Source organism: Egretta garzetta, unplaced genomic scaffold, assembly GCF_000687185.1.
Source record: "Egretta garzetta isolate BGI_Z169 unplaced genomic scaffold, ASM68718v1 scaffold113, whole genome shotgun sequence".
Taxonomy (NCBI): domain Eukaryota; kingdom Metazoa; phylum Chordata; class Aves; order Pelecaniformes; family Ardeidae; genus Egretta; species Egretta garzetta.
This window is the reverse complement of record NW_009259115.1, coordinates 513654-537476: the sequence shown is the minus strand read 5'-3', so window position 1 is coordinate 537476 and position 23823 is coordinate 513654. Positions and strand designations below refer to the sequence as shown.

Sequence of the window (23823 nt, the reverse complement as noted above, 5' to 3'; positions counted from 1 at the left end):
TGCAAACATGATGATACTGCTCCAAACTGCAGCTTGATTAATAAAACCATATAATTGAAAGCACGCCTCAGTTCTGCAGTGGTGAATTAAAATTAATGGTGAGGTATTTCTGTCTTCCCCTGCCCTCTTGGCATATGTGGTACATACAGTCATATGGCAAGCCAAATACCACAAATACTACAATTTACACATAGAGGAGTCATACATGCTTTGATTAGAAGTAGCTGGGCACATCAGAGGTCTAGAGGACCAGCAAAACCCCCAACAGCTCCATCCATTTTAACCTGACTCCTGAGATGTATCAAAACCATTATGTTCACTATATAATTTGAACAAATATTACTTCCCTCACTTTAAATACAGGTATTATTCCTCGAGATGTGAATATTCTCCTCAGAAAAACCATAAAGAAATCAGGTATCACGCACAATATTTCCAGCCTCCTGACTGTCTGCCTCAAACATCAGGAGCTCTGTCTTCAAGATGTGCTGCATCTTTGGACAGAATCAGCTTGATGGCTTTTGACCACTACATATACACCACATAGTTGTTAACCCTCCCCAGCACAATTTTTCAAAATGAAAGAATTTGAAGTACTTTTAAGACACTCAAACTTCACTATAACAATACTGATGCAGCTGCACCCAAAGGTGACAATCTCCTGTAAAAAAGTGCGTTACAATGAAAGAACATACACATTGTGCAAAACAAAACCAACAATAAGACTACAGCAGCATCCAAAAGATACGCTTCTGAAGCTGAAGTTATGTATGTTCTTTACCATCAAAATCAAGAAATACAACAATGTTCCTGTACTTTAAAGAAAAACCTTCCTCAGAACAAACCACCAAGGATCCAAATAAGATTAAATAAAACACCTCAGCTGATGAGCTCATTGCCCACCAAGCCATCAAAATCCACCTCTCAGGCACACTAATTCCTATTAGAAAAATTGTTAAGCCTCTTGTTACCAAGAGTGCTGCTTCACTCACAGGTGAAATAAATCCCATTCCAAAAATGATCTCCACAAATCCAATAGCAGATATAAGTCATCTACGCTATTACTAAAGACTAAATTCTTTATTTGTTTTTGTGGGTTTTATGTACATTCAGCTGTCATAAAAGCAGTAACCTGCCAGAGTAGAAGCATCATACAGCATTTAACATAAATCTCACAAAACACGTAATCCCCCCCTTTGCACTTTAATCATTTGCTAACAGTTACAATAAGATTGTATTAAAAATTTAAACTGCCCTACTTAATGCAATTTACCTTCAAAGGTCCATTTCCAGAGAATGAATTCGAATGATATAAATGTCGAACACTTGATCAGATTTATTGCACTGAAGAATATTTCTCTTGATACAGATCTGACGAGTGAAGGCTAATGGCTTTAGTTTTATTACTTTTTAAGCACTTAATGGGAAAATTTAGACATTTTCACAAGACTAAGCTCCAGCAAGAATGGTACATTTATAGAATGACAGCACAGAAGAAAGCTGTGCGATCTCTTTAGAGATGACCGGTTCAACGACGTTATTAATGGAGAGATTAATGTAAAGTATTTATCCAGACAATTTGTCACACAACAGTTAGGCCTGACTGCCTCTCTGCTAAACAGGGACAGGGAAGATAAGCAGAAACTGCTGACTACAGGCAAGCAGCCATACTAAATTGGGGCCAAAATGCACAATCTCGGGGGAAGACAACTGAAGCCACACTGAGACTAAAATAAGGAGCTAAGTGATACTGCTATAGGCACAAATTAATCAGTTCCTGTGGGTGATTAGAGGACACACACTAGTTACCCAAGCACTAGCAAATTAAAAAAAAACAAAAAAAACCAAAACAAACTACCAGCCTCCCACCTTTCCATTCCAACCATTCTTTCCATAAACATGAAAAGTACTTCCAAAATACTGTATCAAGCAATAGTTTTGCTTGTCCAGAAAGATTTTTTTTTTTTAAACTGAAAGACAGCTGGGAGTCCTCAGATTTCAATTAATGTCTAGGTACTTATCCAATCAATCATCGAGTGCTATAAATTTCCTATATTTCTCATTAGTTACACTATTGCACAGCTTAAATCTAAACATACCTTTCCGTGAGGCTGTAAATTATGATGCGTAAGACACAAGCAACTGTATCAGCCATCAGAAGAGGCATAAATGATGAGAGAAAGTCAATTGTGTATATGCTAAACTGAAGATGATTTACTCCTCTCAATTTTTTTCATACTAAAGTATCACCAACAGAAGCACTGTGAACACTCTATATCTCTTGGAGTTTGCATATATGACTTGCAACCAGTAATGACCTGTCTTTATTAATATTAACAAGTTTTATGCACAAAATCCAATTTTCTGTGGAAAAAGTATTTCTTCAGCATCTGCCAATAAAGGTCCTTCATTAAGTGCAGACAGGCAAAGGTTTTTGTTCAAGCTCTAAAGTTAAAATTGTTTTTGTGACTCTGAAAAGCATCTTTGACCTTTTCAAAGGACACACACGTGGTGAGAAGACACGCCAGAAGGTACCTGACATAGCAGTATCTTCTGTGCTTAGAAATCCTGGGGTCTGTTATTCTGAAACAGAATACAATAGGTATTCATACATTTATTAACAGAATTCTACTAGCTTTTTAGTCTTATAGCAGCTTTATAATAATTCTTCTTCTGAATTAAAGCTCCTCCAGTGATTAACCAGTGCTCAGGCTCCGAGCAAGGCATTGCTTTTTCTACAGTTGATACCACCCCTGCAGAGCCTGGCTGGCAGCAGCGCACTGCTTTACTTTCTTCAAAGGGAAGTAGAGGATCCCTTGACTAAGAACGAGTCCTAGATACTCCTTTTGAAATCCAAGATAAATGATGTTTGTTTCATAAACAAAGCACAAATAGATCACCAACAAATGGTAAGCGTGTCACCACCACCGCTTGAAAACAAATCTCCATTTTCCTACCACATCTGCTCCATGCTTAGTTACATCAATTACTGATTTAAAATCCACTGTGAAGGGACCACACTGGCTTCCCCAGAGGGTGGGATAACTCCTGCCCACACAGGAGCACTACGGCAGCGGTGCTGCCAGCTCTGTCCAGTGCCCATGGCCACAGCAGCACCCTCACCTCATCAGATATGGCTGGATCTCACCCCAGCGCTGTAAGGACAAAGATGACTGTCTTCCTCGGAAGCAGCTCCTCTGGAAATTAAGGCTTCAATCATGCACATACATGTAAGGCATGAAAGAAATTAACCCCAGTGAGAAGACTGTAAATAATTTGGATGGTGCAAGGACTTTTTGTGAAGCAGTAATGCCAACTGAGTAACTGCAAAACACACACGTACTAGCACTGGTGCTGAATGGCTGGTAAAAATTTTCCATTTCTCCGCAGAGGTTCCTGAGTAAATGCAGCATTTGCTACCAAGCACTTGACATGAATGACTGAAACACGCTCAAGGAAACCTGCTTGCTGTTTCTACTTACTTAAAAAGTTCATCTGAAGTTTTAGAAGTTGAAGGAAACCTTCATTCAAGGGCTATAAATAAGAAAAAAAACAAACCCCAACCAAAAAATCAAAGAAAACCAAGAGCAGCAAACTGAGGGACAAAACACACAGCTTGGCTACTTCACATCAGTTACCAATTATCAGCAGATAACAAAGTGAAGTCAGATGTGCTGACTGTCAGGGTACCCATCATGAAACCACTTCTCACCGCATCCCAGCCCCCCCAGCCAAATCGCAGATGCTAGGCAGCTCAAATAAGCAACAGAAAGCTCTTCCATATCAAAATTTTTGTACCACACTTGAAATTTTAATCACCTCTTCCTTACGTACCCTCCACATTTTTAAATCTAATACTGGTGAAAGCCAGCTTATTGAGATGACATTTGCAGCACTACAAGCACAGGCGTTAGCAAGAAAAGGACGTGCACATCACACAAACCACTTGTCAGCATTAAGGCAGGTAGTAACAGCCAAGAAAACACAGCACAGGTGTTTTAACCCGAAAACTCTCAAAATGCCTTATTAGCCTAGGATGTGCACAGCGAACAACCAGGTGACACTAAACAACTTTGCTGGAGACCCCGGTTTCCATAATCCCTTAATAAAACTAATTGAGCCCCTGTGCCCGACAGCCACAGTTAACAGTCGGGATAATTTTCGTAACACAGTCCCATCCATCCGCCAGCTAACTTTCCAGCTTACTTCTTAAAACAAAATGAAGCATGCATTGCTACAACAAATCTACATGGATGACAGGAAGATTGTTCCCTCTGAAAAGACAAAATGAATGAAATACCAAAAAATGTAAAGAGAGGTTATTCAAAAGTAGTTCTATATTATCTTGTATTATATTGTCTGTAGAATACTATGCTGTATTTTCCATTTTCCACAAAATACTAACTAGATCCTACCACAGACAGAGCCTGGCCGTGCTGCTTTGGCCACATGCGCATATACAACCCAACTAAGGAAATGAAACAAAAGAGTTGATTTAAGTGAACAACATTGATTTACAAAATATACATTAAAGACTGCACTACCCCAAGAATCTAGGCATTATTAAAGTAACCGTGTGACCAGGACAACAAGCTTCCATATGTTCAAGGGATATTTTTATCCTTAGCAAAGGATTTGGGATGCCCAGATGCCAACAGCTATCCAAGCTCAATACCGCATCCAGCTAAGGTTTATAAACCCCTAACAAGCATCTCAAAATACCCCGACTCAGCGGGCCTGACCGTCCACCAGCAGTCTTAGTGACTGGCAGTAAATAAAGCTACCTGTTTAGCAATTCACTGTTTAAGAGTGGTCTGCACACAAGCCAATCCCATCTTCACAAAAACTGAAACGCTATTTTTTACAGATATAGCTCACTGCATACTTAACGCTCACTAAAGTCGCATTACAGAATGGTGCAAATGTTCCACCTTTTAATGATCAAAGTTTCCTTCTGCAACACCAAGGACCTACCACTGCAACCTCAGCAGATCAAAACACTAATTTCAAAATTAAATTACATGCAAATAGTTTAAGGATTCTCTACTTTATGGTGAATGAGGAAAAACAAACCCACGTTTATTTTTTTTTTAAAACTCAGCAGCAGCGCTGGATGTTTTTTGGCATAGGCAGGGATTCAGAAGACTAATGCCCACACTCATTCTGGCTTACTACACACACCACCCCCATACATTCATGCAGGCTTTTAAACTCTGAATACACAAGTGCTAATCCTAGAGGAGCAAACAGTTTCAATAGGATTTGCATACGCATACAGATTAGTTGAAAGGGAACGATTTGCAATGCATCTCAGAAATGGCTTTTGAAGAACAATCTATGCTAATAATAAACTTTGATGTTTAAAATGTGTTTGTTACACAACAGAGAACATTACAAAAGGATTACGTTTATTACACCAGTTTTACATGTTTGATAGCTCAGACAAAAGCATCCCTTTATTATAAGATGAAAAAGCGAGCTATTCTCTTTAATAAATGTTACTAAATACACTGCAAACACTCCCAGGAACAGACAAAAGTCATCGAAACTAAGAGATATAAATGTAATAGCAGGATTTTGACAGAGTTTTTTGTTGACAACTCAGATGAAAGAGCTTCAGTATGCTGTGTGCTGGAAATAATAAACACTTAAGAGCCACAATTATTCTCTAGAACCTCAAGGCTAGAAATACCATGGCACGACGCACCCACAGAACAGTGCACACCACGGCTGCTTCTCAAGGTGAAGTCGGATTCTCTCACAAGACTCCCCAGGCTTGGTATTGCCTCCTGCCTTTGTTCTGACAGCCTCTACTTTCTACCCCGAGCGCAGGTTTTGTTTCCAGTTGTCCCAAAACACTCTGGAGATGCTCTGAGCAGGCTGGTGTTATTCTCACAGTCAGTTTTATAGCAAGGGGCAGGGGGCATTTTCCCTTGCGTCTGTCTTGTCTCAAGACAACTTGCATGTTAGCGCTTAGTCTTTCAGTCAGCAATACTAAGCCAGTGAAGTAATTTTGTGCCAAAAAACTTGAAGTCAAATCCATAAAGGACAGTTAAAACCAATGACCAAGGGACAACATATTAGGGATAATTAGAGAAATCGAGCTTTAGGCATTTCATAGCGCCCCCTGTATTTGAGAGCTTGCTGGACAAGCTGTACAGAACACATCAGCAGATGAGGCGTTGACACTTTTTAAGATTTGTCAACAAAAATTTAAGAAAAAAAAAAAGAATCACTTAAGTGATCCTGCCATAGTAAAGAGCACAGCAGTAGCAAGAACAACGAAGATCTGCTAGCAAGGCAGACTATCCCCCAAAACGCAGCAAATGAGCCACAGTTTAGACAGGCCTCTTAGAAATAAAACAGATGCAAGTAAGGAAAAGGTTGTTGCTGTAATAAAAAGAATGTAAACTGGCACTTTAACGAGCTCATGCTCCGCTGAAGCCCTTTTTGGCCCTTACCTAACCTTGTGGTCAACTTTGCCACCCTTCATTACAGCATCATTAGCAACTGCAAAAGCAGGGTTAAAGAATCATCTTGCTAACAGATATTACCAAGCAGTATCTTTTTTTTTTTTTAATCCTCACATTTGGATACATCCCCCACAATTGAGCCCTGTTAGCAGCTGCGCTGTTACCGTGTTACTCGCTATGCAATCAGTTTGCTCTTCAGGTCACTTGGCTCAAAAAGAATCGCAGAAATTGTCACTCCTCTTTTCAGCTTCTGTCACCAGCTCCACCAGGAACTGCAGCATGATAGAATTTAGAAGAGGAATGTTTTTTCCATAATTCAGCCTCTGTCAAGCTGACAGGACATCTGATGTATTTCTATTCTGGTTTTCCTTTTTTTTTCCCCCCTCCATTGAGACTAAGGCTCTGCAAGATGCAAGACAAGTTAGCAGCAGCGTTATTTTCCCAAGGTACTAAACACAACAGCAACACAAACTCATAATGCAGACTGTAAAATGGCAAAGCAGGAATAGATTAGAAATTAAAATTTAAGCACAAAAACCTGAAAGCGTGTTTCCGCATGATACTAAAAAATGCCATGCATTCAGGGAGGCTTGTATCTACAATACCCTACATTTAAAAAAAGCAGTAGTTGATTGCTATCAGACTGGACATGATACCTGACACGTAACAAAAACTGAGAGCAGATACTGTCATCTTTTCAGATACACATACAAAACTGAACACAAACTCGATCTCTGGAGAAAGAACAATCACGCACGGTCCTTCAGATTAATGCCTATGTCCACATCAGCACACAGAACTAAAATTTAATCTATCAGTGCAACACAGACATATACATGACGTACTGTATTGTATACAATACAATACACAAGGGTGAGAGGCATAAGCAGTGCATTTTGTAGGGTCATGTAAGTTGTGTTTGAGAGAGAAAATCTTATAAGCACATTTGTGGAGTATCTTGCAAGCAGTTAGGGATTATTTTGCATTAACGGCAAAAACTGAAGTGAAAACAAATTCTGGAAGAGGGAGAAAGTTTGAAAATTCCTTATTTTTTAAGTCCTCTGCCTTTGTGTGGGCATAATACAATGCAGTATCTCTGCTGGTACTGTAAACTTGGAGATTCTGTTTCTGGATGTGTTCTGCCTCGTTTGCTTATGTATTCAGTGCCATGAATAAAATATGATTTTTGTTACTGTCCCACCCACCGTATTGTTTTGTCCTCCATCAGATATTAAAAATTACTATTGAACACATATGTGTCAGTAGCTCTGCATCACCATCGTCTTCCAGATTTCAAGTAACACACCTTACTGCATACACTTCAAATTAAGGTCTTAGAAAGGGCTGTTCTACTGCATTTGGACCTAAAGTCTTACTGCAATGAAAAGGTATGGGTGGTTCTGGTTCATTTTTTTTATTATTATTAATTTTTTTTTTTTTCCAAATCAGGAAGCACACGCGGCATCTAAAAAAGCTACTTCTCCCACATGCAATGAAGAAAAATTGAAATTTGGAAGCTTTTGTTGAACACTAGCAGCTTAAACCTCACTGGTGTTCAAATTTAAGAGCAGCAACCACGTCTAGAAATACTGCCCATCGACATCAGGGATGAAGCTGCTGACAGAGCAAGGCCTCAGCTGACAAGGCCCTTCTTCAAATCCAGTGTGTTGTCCTCACAGGGAGGTAAAATCCAAGACCACCTTGGCGCCCCATGAAATCCAGGGCACCCAGTCGGTGCACGCAGCCAGGCTGTTGGCGAGTCCCTCTGGCCAGCTAACACGCAGCACTAACAAATTATGAAACTCACTGCCCCAAATTCTCAGCCCGGAGGATCCTGGCTGCCACCTGGGCCCTCCACCCCGGGCCTCCAGCTGGAGGAAAGGGGCTGGCAGCGAGGAGGAGTACTCAGGGAAAGCCTTTGCACCTCCGGCGAGGGGGGCGGCGTGGGCAGGAGGGTTTTGGGGCCCATGGGCAGGGGTGGGGCTGCAGGCTGCCTGGCACCCCCCGGGCTGCCCCCCACCCTGCTCCGCGGCCCACCCAGCTACAGCCGACCGTTTCTGCCGTGCTTTATTTACATTGAAATGTGACATTAAAGCACTAATTTTATGTTCATTTATATAGCAATTAGTGCTTAAATCAAACAGGGCCTGAGGGCTCACTGCTGCAGGCTAAGCCATAGTACTAAGGACAAAAATTACACCCTTTTTATTTCTCCTCCTTAAAAAAATAAGGAAAATACAAATATCTAGTCCTAACAACCAAAAATATTTGTTTCCCAGTATCGCTGCAGCATGGAGGAGCGTGTCAAAGTTTCGCCGGGCTGATCCAGTCCATCTTTGACTAGCCTAAGTAACGAGTGATCAGAGCGGCGCCGCACCGCAGTGGTGAGCGCTCTCCGAAGGGTCACCACTGTGCCTTACCGAAATCAAAGAGATTCCAGGAGCCAGAGGACCTGCTCCCACTGCACTTGGCTCCCCAATATCCCAGCTTCTCACTCTCGAACTGAAGAAGGCTTCAGGCCATATCTAGTGCAAGAGTGAATATTGTCTTCCTAAAATAGCTGTCAGCAGAACAGGACTGAGACTTTATTTACTTCCCATTAGACTGATTAACATTTCCTAATGAAAATACATCTATAACAGCTGACTTGATAATACTGATAGCAAGTGACAGCCTTTCCCCGCAATCTGGCTGTATGAGGATTAATTTGTCATCTTCCATCCCTTAATGGAGAATTTGTACTTCAAGGTATCCCACTTTTTAGACACAGTTGTTCAGCATAACATAAGAAATACTATTTGGATTTGAAATAAAATATCTCTGGTAAATGTTTATACACAACAGACACACTCCATACTAAAAGATTAGTTTAATTTGCAAGACATCCAAAACCAACAGCACAGCACCAAGGTCCAAATTGTGAGGCAGCAATGGCCTCTGCCATCACATACATGTAAACTCCTGCCTCAATATTCACAGGTTTATTGCTATTTTGGGTATTTTTATTTCAAAATTTGTGTGTTACAGCCATCCATACAAGGTAAAACCTCTCAAACACGTGTTAGACAACTCATGTAGTAGATACATACATCCTACCGCATGCACAACAGAATGGGGTTTTTGAGTTTTTACTTTCTCCCTTGTTTAGGACACAGGCCAAAGTGTCCTGAAACTCAAATGCCAGCCCTAAACAAACCCCAACCCTAATCAATGCATTTTTCCAAAGACAGACATGGCAGCAGCAATGCCATCCATGGTATCTGAGATAACTAACTTGCATCAGAAAACTTCCACCAAATGCTTTTTCACAGGATCTGATTTGTCTAACAGTACTTTAACAAGAGGCTCTAAACTTTGACATTGCAGAAACCCCTTTCCAAAAAAATTCATCCGTAACATATATACAGACATAGCTCTGTGTGTGTACATATATATACACACAAATATATATGTATATAGACATACATAAAAAATACTTGTACATATTCCTACCACCCACACAAATGGGTCAGATTGCAAGCCCTCGAGAACGGCTTAACTTCTCCCAAATGAAGAAATTTCGAAGTTACCATACTAACATGACTAACCAGTAGGTTTTCAACATTTTGCTGTACATGTACAGAGTTACAGTAGTAAGTCACAGCAATAGAAAGGATCTCCACATTAAAAGTTTATGCTGAAAGATGTAAATATCTTCTACTTTGATCACTAGCAGGCGTACAGCTGAAGTGAACTGCTAAGCTACAGTAACAGACTCAGCTCTGAATCAAAATTAGATTCAAACCCTTTTGTTTCACACCCAGTAACGCAAGCTACACTGACGGTAAAATTTTAACCTCTGAATATTTGAACATTTGCTTTTTCCTTTGCGACGTCAGAGAATTGCATAGCACACAGCTAAATGGGTCAAAGAAAATCTGAACATAAAGCAGGGAAAGACATCAATTATGAATACATCATGAACAAAAATAAAAGCAATTCTTATGCCTTAATGGTACATCAAGCTAATTCAAGAAGGCTAAAATCATTAAAAAGGCATCCTGGGGCAGTACACAGTCATTACAATACTGTGCTGACAAGAAATATTAAAATAATAATTTCCAATGTCATTGATAAAATCCATTCTGATAAGCAGGGAAAAAAAACCCTCATTCTTAATTGGGAAATGTGAATTAGAATGGATCTCATTTTTAAAACTTAATTCCCCTGTCTGACAATTTCCAATTCCAAATATCAAAAGGTAAAAAAGAATTTATCATCCTCCATCGCTGGGCACGTTATTAAGCTAATCCCATGGAATCTGGAATTTTTCTTTTCTATTTCAGAATGACATTCAGGGCCTGCTTGTGCAGCTCTCACTTCAAACAGCATCAGAGATAAGACCCAAGTGGGACAACGCTGAAGGTTAAAAACTGCCCTCTAAAGTGTTCAAAATCGTGCTTCACTTTAAAGTACAAACTTTTACACAAAATAGCTGATTGCCATATCATAGGATGCCTGAATACTTACTACACTTAGGAAATGACAGGCTCTATCACACTATCGAAACAGTTTAATTTGTGAATTCTTGTTAGGGTATGGGAAAACAAGCAATTCTTCATACACGAATTTCAAAGGACTAAGAACTACCTGCTGTTTACAAATCACGGTTTTCAGCTTCTTAAAACATTAAAGAACAGTTATCTAAAAATACATAAGTGTACATTAATTATGTACCAGTGTTCATAAAGTTTCTGCAGACTGAAGTGCAATATTATTGTAAAGCAGCGTTCGTGTTACAAAAGTATGACCCTACTCTGTTATAAGCAATAGTGAGCTTGTCAACTGTAACAAAGCATTGCAAACAATGTATTTGGATTTAACTAAAGAATAAAGCACTATTTTCATAATAACAACCACTCAAATTATTCTACCCCTCAACCAAGGAAACCAGGGAATGAGTTATAAGAGACAAAAGTCGTACTAGACGACCACTAACAGGGTTCAGTGGGTGCTTGCAGAGGGGAAAAAAAACCCCAGAAGTTTAATTTCTAATGTGAGTCCAATGAAGAAGTGCATAAAACACCATTCAATGCATTTCCAGTTTCTTCATCCAAAAGGTAGGTCTACATCACATCAGGGCAGAAACCAGAAACTTGATCTAAAAAAAAAAAAAGCTTGTAAAACAGCACCTTTTGTAACAAAGCTACTAACTGGTATATTAAAGCCAAGCCTGCTGTAACTAGCACTGGTAACAGGGGTTTGGACATTGGAAGTTTAAAGACAGTTTCAGATTTAACAACTCACTGGCAGTTCAAGCTTCATGAAAAACAGAAGAGTGAGAGGAAGAATAGGGTGCATTTGGACCGCAAACTATATATGTAAATCACAGGTGATGCAAACCATTGCACAGTGTTTGACTTGATTAAGACAGGAGTCACTGCATGCAAAGTGAGAAAGCTGAAGCTAACATGACTAAACCAAACCTAATCTTGCCCATTGCATCTGCTACAAAATCTACATTTAAAACAAACAAAAAACCACCCGTTGTCATCAACATTATCCTAAAAATGTAAAAGTGAAGCATTCATCAAAGTAACAAGCCAGCAAAAGCTGTGGGACCTTGGTCAACATACTGAAATAGCCTCACAGACCTACCAAAGCAAACACCTGGAGGATCTAAACACCAAGCATTACCTACCATGGAATATAGTAAATAGTGATTAAATCCTATACCTGAACCCCAAGAACAGATACCAATCCAGCTGGGAGCAAAGTCTAGAAACAATTTCAATACACAGAAAGCAGTCTTAATAGATATAGTAGCTCTGTGTCTTGCATACAGCTACTGACTTGTCAGCAACTATTTTTCCTCAGCTACAAACAATAAAAAAACCCTGGTTTATCCATTCATCTACGAATGAAATGCTGTAATTGGTCTGTACCACTTTCAAGTTTGCTGAAAAACACAGTTAATTTATGAAGGCTGCTGGCAATGATGCAGGGTTTCCTCAAAATAGTAAGAAATGCAGAAGAGCATACGACATGAAGACCTCTACTTGGCCTGTTCCTCCACCCCTCATCTCTTTCTTTTCCTAGTTCGTTGACAGTATTTACATCAAGAAGTGTTTTTTAAAGTCAGACTAGGCTTTCTGATGTTGGATAATCGGCTCCATTTATTCTGGAGAGGATCTGAACACAAAGAGAAGTTATTAACCAATGCCCTGTGCTGCTTGCTTTTAAGCTAACAGGGCTCAGAAGTCCCTTGAGGGAGACCGAACAGGCAGTCCCTCAAGGGTTGTATGGGAGAATTACCTTGCATTTAACAAAAACCAAACAAAAAAACCCCAAAACAAACAAACAAACAAATTAAACCATGGTTATGGGGTCAAAGTCATGCAACCAGGCAGACCCTTGGCTCCCTTGTTGAAGAGGCAGCCCAATTCCTTTAGCATAAGATGAGGAAGTTAAACTGGAGTAGCTCATCAGCTTCAGGGAAGTTGCAATACTAAGCAGAAGCCAGCAAGGTAGCAGACTGGCTGCACACTGTCAGACTCACGAAGACCTAAAACGTTCTACAGTTGATGTGCCAGCGTTGTCAAGTCACAAGCCACTGTGGGGAATTTTACTAAATCACATCAGCTGTGGTTGTGTACACTTTATCATCATACAATGACGCCTGTCATTACACAATTAAGTAGGAACAAAATTGGGAGAGTGTGTGTGTGTGTGTCTGTAAAACTAGTGTACATTTCATATTAGCTTTTCTTTCCTGCTTAATACAATTTCACCAAAGATGTAGCCTGTTTGTTGCCCAAAAAGTAAAAAATGCAAAGTTACTGTCATCAGTCAAAAGCTTTCACAGTATTAATGGTCACTAAAGCAATGGTGGTACAGCCAGCACCTACAGCGCTGCTGGTGCCAAGTGACAGCCCTCCCCAACATACCACCTATCTCCCTGCGAGTCAGCCTGCTGCTGTACATTACAATCATATTTCATATCCTTTTTCTAGAGGAAAACTAGAAGTTTTCTTCAAGCTTCTGCGCTTCCACCCCTTGTCTTTCAAAGGTCTGCATACAGACTACATGAACCCTCTGAAGAAGCCACTAAAAGACATTGTTAAGCCTACATTGAACCTGAACATCCTAGAGTTGCACAAACCAAGTCATTTAATCAAGTGCTCCCTAACTTGCGCTCTTCATTCACACCCTCACATTTAATGGGGTTAAGAAGTTGCTTTGTTTCCTGCTGAAATAAACTGCAGAAATTATCAGGAATTGGATGTGGTCCCAGTCTGGCAACTGTAACACAATCATACAGAAGCATTCCTAATCCTGTTAGTTGGCAAATATTACATAGTTGGTTGACTGCCATGTAGGTAAAACAAAGCCTTGATATTTCTTAAACACACAATGTTTCTCAATTATTTCTACTTACTACTGCAATTTAGCAGACACACAAATAAGCTCCCTGGAAGCTTACAAGTTTACCACACTAGCTTTTTGCCAAGAGACTCCTCTCTCAAAAGGTCCCTTAGTAGGCTGTACAAAGATCCACAAACACCACGACTTGGAACATATAATTAGAAGTCTAACTATAGCTAGCACTCAAAAATAAATGCACTAACAAAACCCCCTAATGGTTCTTTGAAACTTGTATTCAAAATAAAAAATCTAGACAGTGAAAACAGTAATTTCTGCAACTAGTTCTACTGAAAACAGTGAGCAAAGCACAAAGCTACAGCTTTAAATGCTCTTCTCTGAAATCCTACTAACAGGATGGGTAAAAACACCCTTATCTGGAATGACACCTAGTGCAGTGCATGTCAGTTATTTCCCATTTAAAATTTTGAATGTTTCGCCTTTTTTCTGTTTAAAAATTAGAATGTTTTGCCTTTTTATTTTTAGTTTTAGCTGTCTTTGTACTCATCTCTGATACAGACTGATGTGACACTGTCTCACATAACCACAGCCGCTGCAGGTCTTTGCAATGAAAAGCTGCCAACAAAAAAGCCACAGAACTAAGGAGCTCTGAAAAGTATTTCACCATAGTAAGAAGGTTTTTACACACAGAAGAATTGCTGTGATGAAGGGCTGACATGTTCAGCCACTAGACAGCCGTGGTTAGAAGACAGCAAAGCCCCAAGACACCTGGCTGAATTTCCACTAGAGGGTGCACAAAGCCCATCTCATACAGCAAAGACCAAGTTCAGCATCGCTTTGCCAGCCACAGAAGTTCTTCCAAGGGGTAACTGTTCCAGAATAGTTACAGATGGTCAGAAAGCACTTTTGTTATTCCTTTTCTTTTTTTGAGACAGTACACAATGATCCCGAATACCTCCTACAAAGCAAACTAGAACATTGCTGCTAATGATGTTTTAAACCACCCTTAAGCAGCCAACTTTACTTCTAAACCCCTACATGAGACTGTCAACTTCTAACACTCCACGAGTGCCATGAGTTACTCCTCAGTCAGTTATTTCCCATTTAAAATTTTGAATGTTTCGCCTTTTTTCTGTTTAAAAATTAGAATGTTTTGCCTTTTTATTTTTAGTTTTAGCTGTCTTTGTACTCATCTCTGATACAGACTGATGTGACACTGTCTCACATAACCACAGCCGCTGCAGGTCTTTGCAATGAAAAGCTGCCAACAAAAAAGCCACAGAACTAAGGAGCTCTGAAAAGTATTTCACCATAGTAAGAAGGTTTTTACACACAGAAGAATTGCTGTGATGAAGGGCTGACATGTTCAGCCACTAGACAGCCGTGGTTAGAAGACAGCAAAGCCCCAAGACACCTGGCTGAATTTCCACTAGAGGGTGCACAAAGCCCATCTCATACAGCAAAGACCAAGTTCAGCATCGCTTTGCCAGCCACAGAAGTTCTTCCAAGGGGTAACTGTTCCAGAATAGTTACAGATGGTCAGAAAGCACTTTTGTTATTCCTTTTCTTTTTTTGAGACAGTACACAATGATCCCGAATACCTCCTACAAAGCAAACTAGAACATTGCTGCTAATGATGTTTTAAACCACCCTTAAGCAGCCAACTTTACTTCTAAACCCCTACATGAGACTGTCAACTTCTAACACTCCACGAGTGCCATGAGTTACTCCTCATCATTACCCTATTCCTATCATTTTTTTCAGTTTATTCTCACTTTCTCAAATGTACAAGACAATTTTTCAACTACGTTGCACAAACAGCCTTTCAGTATCTCCACTAGCACTAAAGCAAACCAAAGAAAATTTTGCTAAAATAAAGCAAGCACCAAAGAAAACTGAAAAATAAATGAAGACTAAATAAAGTACCTTAAGACTAAAGGTGCTGGTAAGGAACACACCACCATGCATGTACCGTGTTCAGCGTAACAAAGTTCTACTTTACTTTTGACAGTATAACAAAATAAATCCCTAAACCAGAGCATTTTCTTTTAACTAAACATTAATGAACACTTGCAAAACAGGCCAAGTACGCGAGCTATCAGACATCAGTGGTTATTTAAAAAAACAGCTACAGTGTTGTGTGATATGCTGGATGAAAAAAAGCAGTCTTTACCATCTTGGAAGACTCTCTCCACATTGAGTCCGTAAGTGGCACAGGTTTCGTAGTAAGTGCACCTCTTGAGATCATTTGATAACTTCCTTGCTCTGGCATCGTCTATGACACGTGGATTACTGGAACTTATAGCATCTACAACAACAGCAGGGAGGAAAAAAACCCAAACATATTTAAATATAATTTGAAAAAAAATCATCTTACACTTAGCAGCACCCGAGTAGTGAGTTTAAGTACAAACCATGAGACACTTAGAATTTTCAAAAAACAAAAGGATGCACATTGGTCCAGTTTTATATTTTGTTGCTAAAATCACCAGTATACTGAGTGATTCTATGAACCAGGGAAAAAGCCTAAAATGCTTTTTTGTTACCTGAAAAATTTATTTAGGTCACTAACTGCAAAACATACACAATCACATGAAAGAACACAAGCTCTGATGTGAAATGTACTTAGAAGAACAAACGGCTTATGACTATAAACATGTCAAATGGTTTTTAGAACTCCTATAAACACCGGCACCAGCTTACAAGTAACCTTCATCTGTAGAGTGTAAAGCATAAAACATGACATGTTTGTACGGACAAGAACATTTTCAGTAGAGAAATACTGGGATGAGGGGAGAAACGTACCAGGTATTACTGCAACACTTGGGGAAAGTGTTAGATTTGCACGCAAGAGATGCTTTTCTTAAAAAAACAACCAAACAAAACCCAAACAAAAAAAACCCCCAATACCCAAAATAAGCAGCCCCCCCCAAAAAACCCCAAACCAACAAGTTATCCAACACTAAGACAACTTCGGGGTGGGGTGTTGGAATCACAATGGCAGATAAGAAATCACCAAGCTGTACAGGACTGCAATTATCATGGTGCTAAAAACCTAGGGTCCAGCTCTTCCCTCAGTTCCTCATGTGTGCTTTTTTTGGTCCTTCCCATTTTTTAGGGTAGTTCTCTCTGTGTTTTGCTCAGGCACAGAGCGCCAACAGCCTGCTAGGGAGGCTGGGCTGGGAGCAAAGCGCTCTGCTAAACCCCAGCCCTGACCCTGCGGCACACAGTACGCCTTGGTCAAGGCAGACACTCGCCAATTTAAGATGAAACAGAGATTTCTCATATATTCGCAGGTTGCATTGCTGACCTGGCTTTCAAGTCACAGCCAAGACTGGATCCAGGAAACTCATCACAAATGACTGAGTCTCAAACCTTGATTTAAAGGCCCCCAGGAGACATTGTGTGAACACACTGCACAGCCAAAAAAAATAATATTTTTCTAAACAAATAATAATACTTTGTACCTCTCTGAAACAGCTACTTTTCATGAGTGCTTTTTAACTGCAATTTCTAGAGCTTATCCATAGCAGCTGAACAAAACTTTGCAGCGGGGGGTGCGTGGGGTGGGAAAACCTGCTAACCATGAAGGAGAAGTTTCTTCATTGCTACTCTTGTAGCGAAGAACTCTACAAAGGTTATATTGTTTGACTATTTATAATGCCATACTATGAACAAATCTTGCAACTTTATTTTTCCAGCAGTATCATAGTAATTTATGTGGCAAAAAAAGTTGTAAGGGGAGACAGCAGCACAACCTATCCTACAGAACTCTGCAGCTACCACCTAGCCACCATGACAGGCACTGATTTCAGAAAGGTTTTCTAAAAATCTGCTACTTTCCGTAACAGCAAAACTATCTTCTTTCCTAGAAAAAAAAAAACCATCACTTTAACACAAGCATGAAGTCAGTGACTATTGAAGTGCTGTATTTGAGGCTCAGTTCTGGGCATGACATGACCACATCTCAACTGATGTTACCGCTACCTTCTCATGAGATCTAATTAATAAAAACACAGTGGTTATTTGGGAAGCTAATGGCAGATTTTTTTTAATCGGCAGAGGGCGCTGAAAACATTTAACCAGAAAGGAATTGATAAGCAACACCATAGCTTCAAAAAGTTTGACTTCTGAAGCTTCAAAAAGTTTGACTTCTGAAGCTTCAAAAAGTTTGACTTCTGAAGCAAATTCAGTGCTGCAGCCTGTCCTGCCAGAGAGCAAGGCAGAGGAGAATGCCTGGAAGCATCAGGCAAGTGCTAACATTCTGGGAGAGATTTCATTTCACAGCTCATTTCAAGAATACCAGTTGAAACCAACAAGCTGGGTGTCACACAGGTATCTTTCAAATATGTTTTTTTAACAGGTATCTTTATATGTTACATGTATTTCATTTCACTTCACAGTTTGACAGTTAATATAGTTAAAAAGTTGTATTTTTTTCTGATGCTTACTCCCAGAATTAGCAGGATTTCCACTTTTAGCCACATTTTAAAAATCCCCTTTGCATCAGTGCTGCAACAGAAAATGAACTTTGAAAAACAAAATTCTTTTCTGGTGACAATGAGAATGAGGTAGAAAAACCATACCCCAGAGTGTCAGAAGTGCAGAAAGGGAAGCACCTTCAGGGAAATGTTTCCCCCTCTCCTTTTTCAACTCCAGTTTTAAGTTGACAGCGTGGCCCTTCAAAGCAGTTCACTTCTGCTTTTTGGCTGTAGTTTCTGCCATCCTAGGACTTTCTATGTACCTACTTCCCTTTTCATTTTTTATCATCTGTTTCCGCCTAAAGCCCAGTTGCAATTCCTCCTTCCGTGCTGCCCACGCTTCCCCTTGCCTTCACGTGGCAGTGCTGATGGCACAGCTCCACAGGCAAGCAGGGGAACGAAAAATCGCTCTGCCCACAGGCTGATGAAAGAATAAACTGAAAAAGCAATTAAAAGCTTCAACATCACCAAAACCAGTGGCACACACCAAAAGGGAATATGCTCCAAATCAAATCTAGAATAGCACCTCGTGACACTTGTGTTCTCCCTCTAACACAGCGCAGTAACTCGACCATAGATTGAGAGCAATGCTTTAGTATGAAGGAACTTCACAAAAATGTCTGCACTATGCTTCCAAAACAGCAGCGCTGTAAATTAAGAAGTCTAAAGTCTGGCACCTATGCAGGAACTCATTTTTGGTAAGAATTATCACAGGAGGGACTTCTACATGGCCAGGTGCAGAGCAGCCTCAAGTCTTTTCTGTCTACTCCATGCAGCAAACCAACCACAGTACGGGGAACTGCTGAAACATTAATGTGATGCACTGGCAAAACGAGCCAGGGAATATCCAAAAGACAGCTCAGATGCAAAAGCAACTGAAATATTGATGGTACCTTTCCCTGTTTCGGGAGGCTAAAAGCTCGATTTCCACTTGGTTTGAAGAATGGTATACATGAGAAGTTACACAAGGGCACACAGTTCAGTTCTGTTTCTTAACAGTGTTGACTGTTTTCGACCCCTGGCCCATCTGCCTCCTAGGAATACCAAGGTATTGATCACTTCTAGACTGTCAAGCTAAAGGAAACACGTCTCACTTCACCACTTCGTTACACAACTGATTCACCTGCCCAAATTGAACATCAGCATTTCCCTGCTGATCAAGAAAACCACCACGCACTGAAAAAGCACTGAAAACATTTTTTTAATTATTCTTCTAAGTCATCATTGCTAAAGTCCTATACTCCCTCTCCCAAGGGTGCTGCACAGACATTTGTCTCCATCTCAAACCAGACCTCGCAATGCCACAGCCCTCTAGCAAGCCAGCCGAGGAAGCCCAGATGGAAGAACACCACCCTGCTGATTAACAGGCAGTTTATCCACAAGCTCTCATCATCAGATGAGTGGCAGTGCTGATGCAAGAGAGGGGAAAAGACAGGACATGGCTTTGCCAGCTTGGAACAGTCTATATGGTCACAGAAATACACTTGTAAATCAAGACTGTACTTACCCTGGGTTCCCACTAGTACCATTGGAATTTCACTAGTGTTACGATAGTTAGCCATACGGCTGTAGTAGTGGTAAACAGTCTGGAAGCTAATTTCATCTTCCAAGCTGAAGACAAATATAACAGCATCCACCCACATGGCAAACTGCAGAATAAAAATGGAAAAGGCATCCTGTGAGAAAAGCCGTGAAGACGAAAAAAGGAAAAAAAGAAACATTCTCACCTGACTTGGAGGGAAATACACATCAGAGAAACTTTGTTAGTGACAATAACCACGGCCTTACAAGTGGCATATAATTTCTAAAATGATGACTCAACATTCATCACTCTGTAAGTGGTGGGCATCTGGTATACACAAAGGTTTTTCCCCACGCTCACAACTGCATCTCTTCTTCAGTGGTATGTGATACTACAAGCCCAACTACTGTCAATGCACGTTGGTTTTGAGCCACAGAAAAGGAAAACATCACAGCCTCAGATTTCTGACTTTGTGAATTTTAAATTACTAACACTGAACTCTAGGCAATCGAGTGCCCCATTTAGTGCGTTATTTCCCCACCCTGTGCTTTAAGTGCACGCATGCTGATGTTTCTGCTAATGCCAGGACAAGTATCATGGTTGTGGTTTTACAAGCATTGCTAGTTAAGTCTCACATCTTGATCAATGTCCAAACCCATTAATTTCCAGCTTGCTTTTCTTCATTATACAGACACTGTAACTGAGCACACTGTGCTGAATGTCTTGTTCAGCTTTCAGTGTGAAAGCAAACTATTCTCTCTTGGCATGAGTAATCCTCTACAAAACTTGCGCATACACAGGCCAAGGCAAGGGGCTGCTTAAGTTACCATGCAAGTGAAAAAGTTTGAGCTCATGAGTGAAAAAAGGCTGCTGAAACACATTTAGCATAACAGTAAACATTTACAGGATATCAAAAAAAGACTTAAGTTAAGCTTACATCACCACCTTTAATTTTCCCTAAGTGATTCCATTGCTACCCCAAATTAGACCAGTGAAAACAAGTTTCAGCCATCAGTATTCATGCTCTTCATTCTATCACTACTACAACATGCCAGGTAGATTGGGGACACACTGAACATACAGAGAGCTGCAAGACGGTTCATTTGGGAAACATTTATATATGTTTTGCTGAGTTTTATGTGACTAGCCTAGGTTTGTAAGGAATTTTGGAAAACACATACACTGTTCTAGAAACCCAGGTTGTCTTCTTATCCATGCCACTGTACAGAGAACAGCTTGAAATAAGGACAGCTCAGCTGCTGATATACAAATCCATCTTCAGACTTGCTACCATGATTGAGCAGATCCGTTTGTTCAAGGTAAGTCCAAACAAAACCAAACCATAAACAAGAGTTCCAAATTTAAAAAAAAAAAATAGCACGCAACAGCTCATTTTTGCTCAGTTGTTACGTTAATCGGGTTTTACAATAGGAAGAAGCCACATTTATAGCAGATCACAGCAACAGTAAAACCAAATCTGGTGAACAAAAGAAATGAATGTTCAAGATTCACAAACTTAGACGTGGCAAGACTGAAGCAGCATCAGCTAGTACATCTTTCCACCTCCTTGTTCTCTGAAAGGAGCTATTTTTAAATTATTTTCATCTTCGGACAATCTTATGTTAGACAAGAGAGATCACAGATCCAGCAAGTGAGTCTTCAGGTGAGTTCATTTGCCCTCCCTTCCTGCCAAAAAAGGGGACAGTGAACTGAGACCTGAGCTGCAGCCTTCTTTGCTGTGAAGCAAAGAAGCCATCACCTGGGGAACTCTCCCTGACCCCGTGCTGCTGGGTGCTAGGAAGACCACAGTTCAGCTTGTTACTTATTGAAGCCTTAAATCCATCCGAACTACCCACAAAAATATATTGTGCTGTTGCAAAAAGCAGAACCTTAACCCTTTCTATATGATAAGCAAATAGGGGGAGAGAAACATTTTTCTTCTGGTTGTATTCCATTTTCATTATAGAGTTACAAATATTCACAAACCCAGGAGTAAACTTTTTATCCTAGGACTAAATAAACAGATTAAAGATCTTTAATATACATGCGACTTGAAAAAATATTCCAAGATAATTACCATGTGAAACATGTCTTCTGAAAAATTAAATAGCACTAACACCTTAAACCTTTCCATACTCATTATTTGCTGAAGAACAAATCTCAGCCACAATAGTAATTAAACCCTCCAAATTTACTTAGCATAGATCAAAAGAAAACACTGTGCCTGGTTATTAGTTTGCAGTTAGTTCAAATGAACTCTGCAAAACTAATTTTTCACATACAAACATATTTAGATTGCTGTGTGTACCTTTACAATTCCAGGATTTATGGTTTTGTATGAGCAAATGTTTTTTAAGCATTGGGGCCTGGAAACAGTTGTGTACTTCAGCCAAATTATTCACGGCCTAAAACAGAGCACTTCTTTTAGGCTCATGCCTCACACGGCTGCAGATGTGTCAGCTACACTAATTTTTTGTTTTCATTTTAACTTCCTTCCAGGATGTCTCTCTCAGTTTCCATTTCCTCCACCTCCTTTCTGTTCTTCTTTGTCCAGGCACCTTCCCCCATGCTCTAATCCTCCTGCAGCTAATGAGCAATAGCGGAGCATTGAAACACAAGCTGCTGCCGCTGGCACTGCTCCTGTTCAGCTGTTTGGCGATAGCACAGTTCCTGCTGCTAGGTTTTGGTTGGGTTTTTTGGTTTGGTTTTTTGGGGTTTTTTTTGTTTGGTTGGTTGGTTTTTTTAAAGCTGATCCACTGCTGAACAGCAGAGCAAAGCAAGGCCAGTGGCAGCCAACACACTTGAGAAACCCCACAAGTGTCCAGGTAAGAAGAGGTAGAGGGGAGACAAGAAGGTGCCTGAAGACGAGGAAAGTGCCTGCAGACAGGCTTGGCAGCATCTGCAGTGATTTAAGCATCACATAAGCAAACGCTTCACTTCTCATCACTTGAGATAGAGTAACGGAGTTAAGCACACAAACCCACAAGTATCTTTTCAAAGGCAAATCCCAATGAGTTGTCTTCTACGAGACAAGGAGGTAACATGCCCTATACAGAAACCAAGTCAGAAATCTGAGAACTCGGTGGTGCTGAATTGAAGTTGAGTCTTAAACAGCACAGGGAGGAAAACATGGAAGCAACAGGGAACTCAAAGGTTTGTACATACGTATGTGTATCGCTGAGCATACATCTACTTTGTATAATAACAATTTAGAGATTCTAACTCAGAAGAAATCTTTACAGCATGCAATTTTGTGGTCACTGGAAGCATACTGATTAGGCATTCAATATAAGCTAGCAATAGCCATATATCTTTATTATACAGTTTCACAATGTAATTGAAATCCCCAATAATTTCTAACCAGACTGTTTTTCACCTGGGGGCAACGTATACTTTTTCCCAGCAGAAAGATGTGCAGGAGCCAGGAAAGAAGAAAACAAAGCCAGGTTCTCTTAAAGAAGATGTGTTAAAAGGAAACCGTGGTATTAGGCTGATAAAGCTCTATATATGCAATGCTCACCTGTGCCTCTGGAGGGCCTCCTTCATCTCTAATCAGCAGCAGATAGCTTTGTCCATCAACTACTATCTCTTTCTTGAATCTCCCACCTGTCACACAAAGCAACTCATTACAGAACAGAAAAGGCAAAATATACGAAATAGAAGAAGGCTTCGCTTGTGGAAAAAAAGGTGCCCTTAAGATCTTTTGCAAATTAATGAACTACTGTGGATGTGAATATAAGTTAACTTCATAGGCATATGCACAGATATTAAGAAAGTTAATTCACACACTTCAAAAATAAGGCTAATGTGGAAAAAAGCCAACAATTTTATTACAAACACTAACTCCCATGTTAGGTGTATTTGGTTTTGATACATATAGTTAAAAGACAGTCACCTTTGGTTTATATAATGGTGAGAAAAGTATCTCTAAGAAAGGCAAACATGGGACAGTTGCATACAAACAACACCATGTATTAGAATTAAA

The 23823-nt window shown here is 40.0% G+C and overlaps 1 protein-coding gene across 1 annotated transcript in view; it reads right to left on the bottom strand.

The window, feature by feature from the left end:
• Window positions 1-23434, bottom strand: part of AGAP1 (ArfGAP with GTPase domain, ankyrin repeat and PH domain 1) — a 234923-nt gene extending 211489 nt beyond the window's left edge. Inside the window, exons 1-3 of the mRNA XM_035891073.1 lie at window positions 23359-23434; window positions 19824-19965; window positions 16009-16143 (exon numbers count right to left, since the gene is read on the bottom strand). Of these exons, the coding sequence (XP_035746966.1) occupies window positions 16009-16143; window positions 19824-19959 (271 nt within the window). The 5' untranslated portion in view covers window positions 19960-19965; window positions 23359-23434. The remainder of the gene's footprint in view (window positions 1-16008; window positions 16144-19823; window positions 19966-23358) is intronic.
• Window positions 23435-23823: the final 389 nt, after the last annotated feature.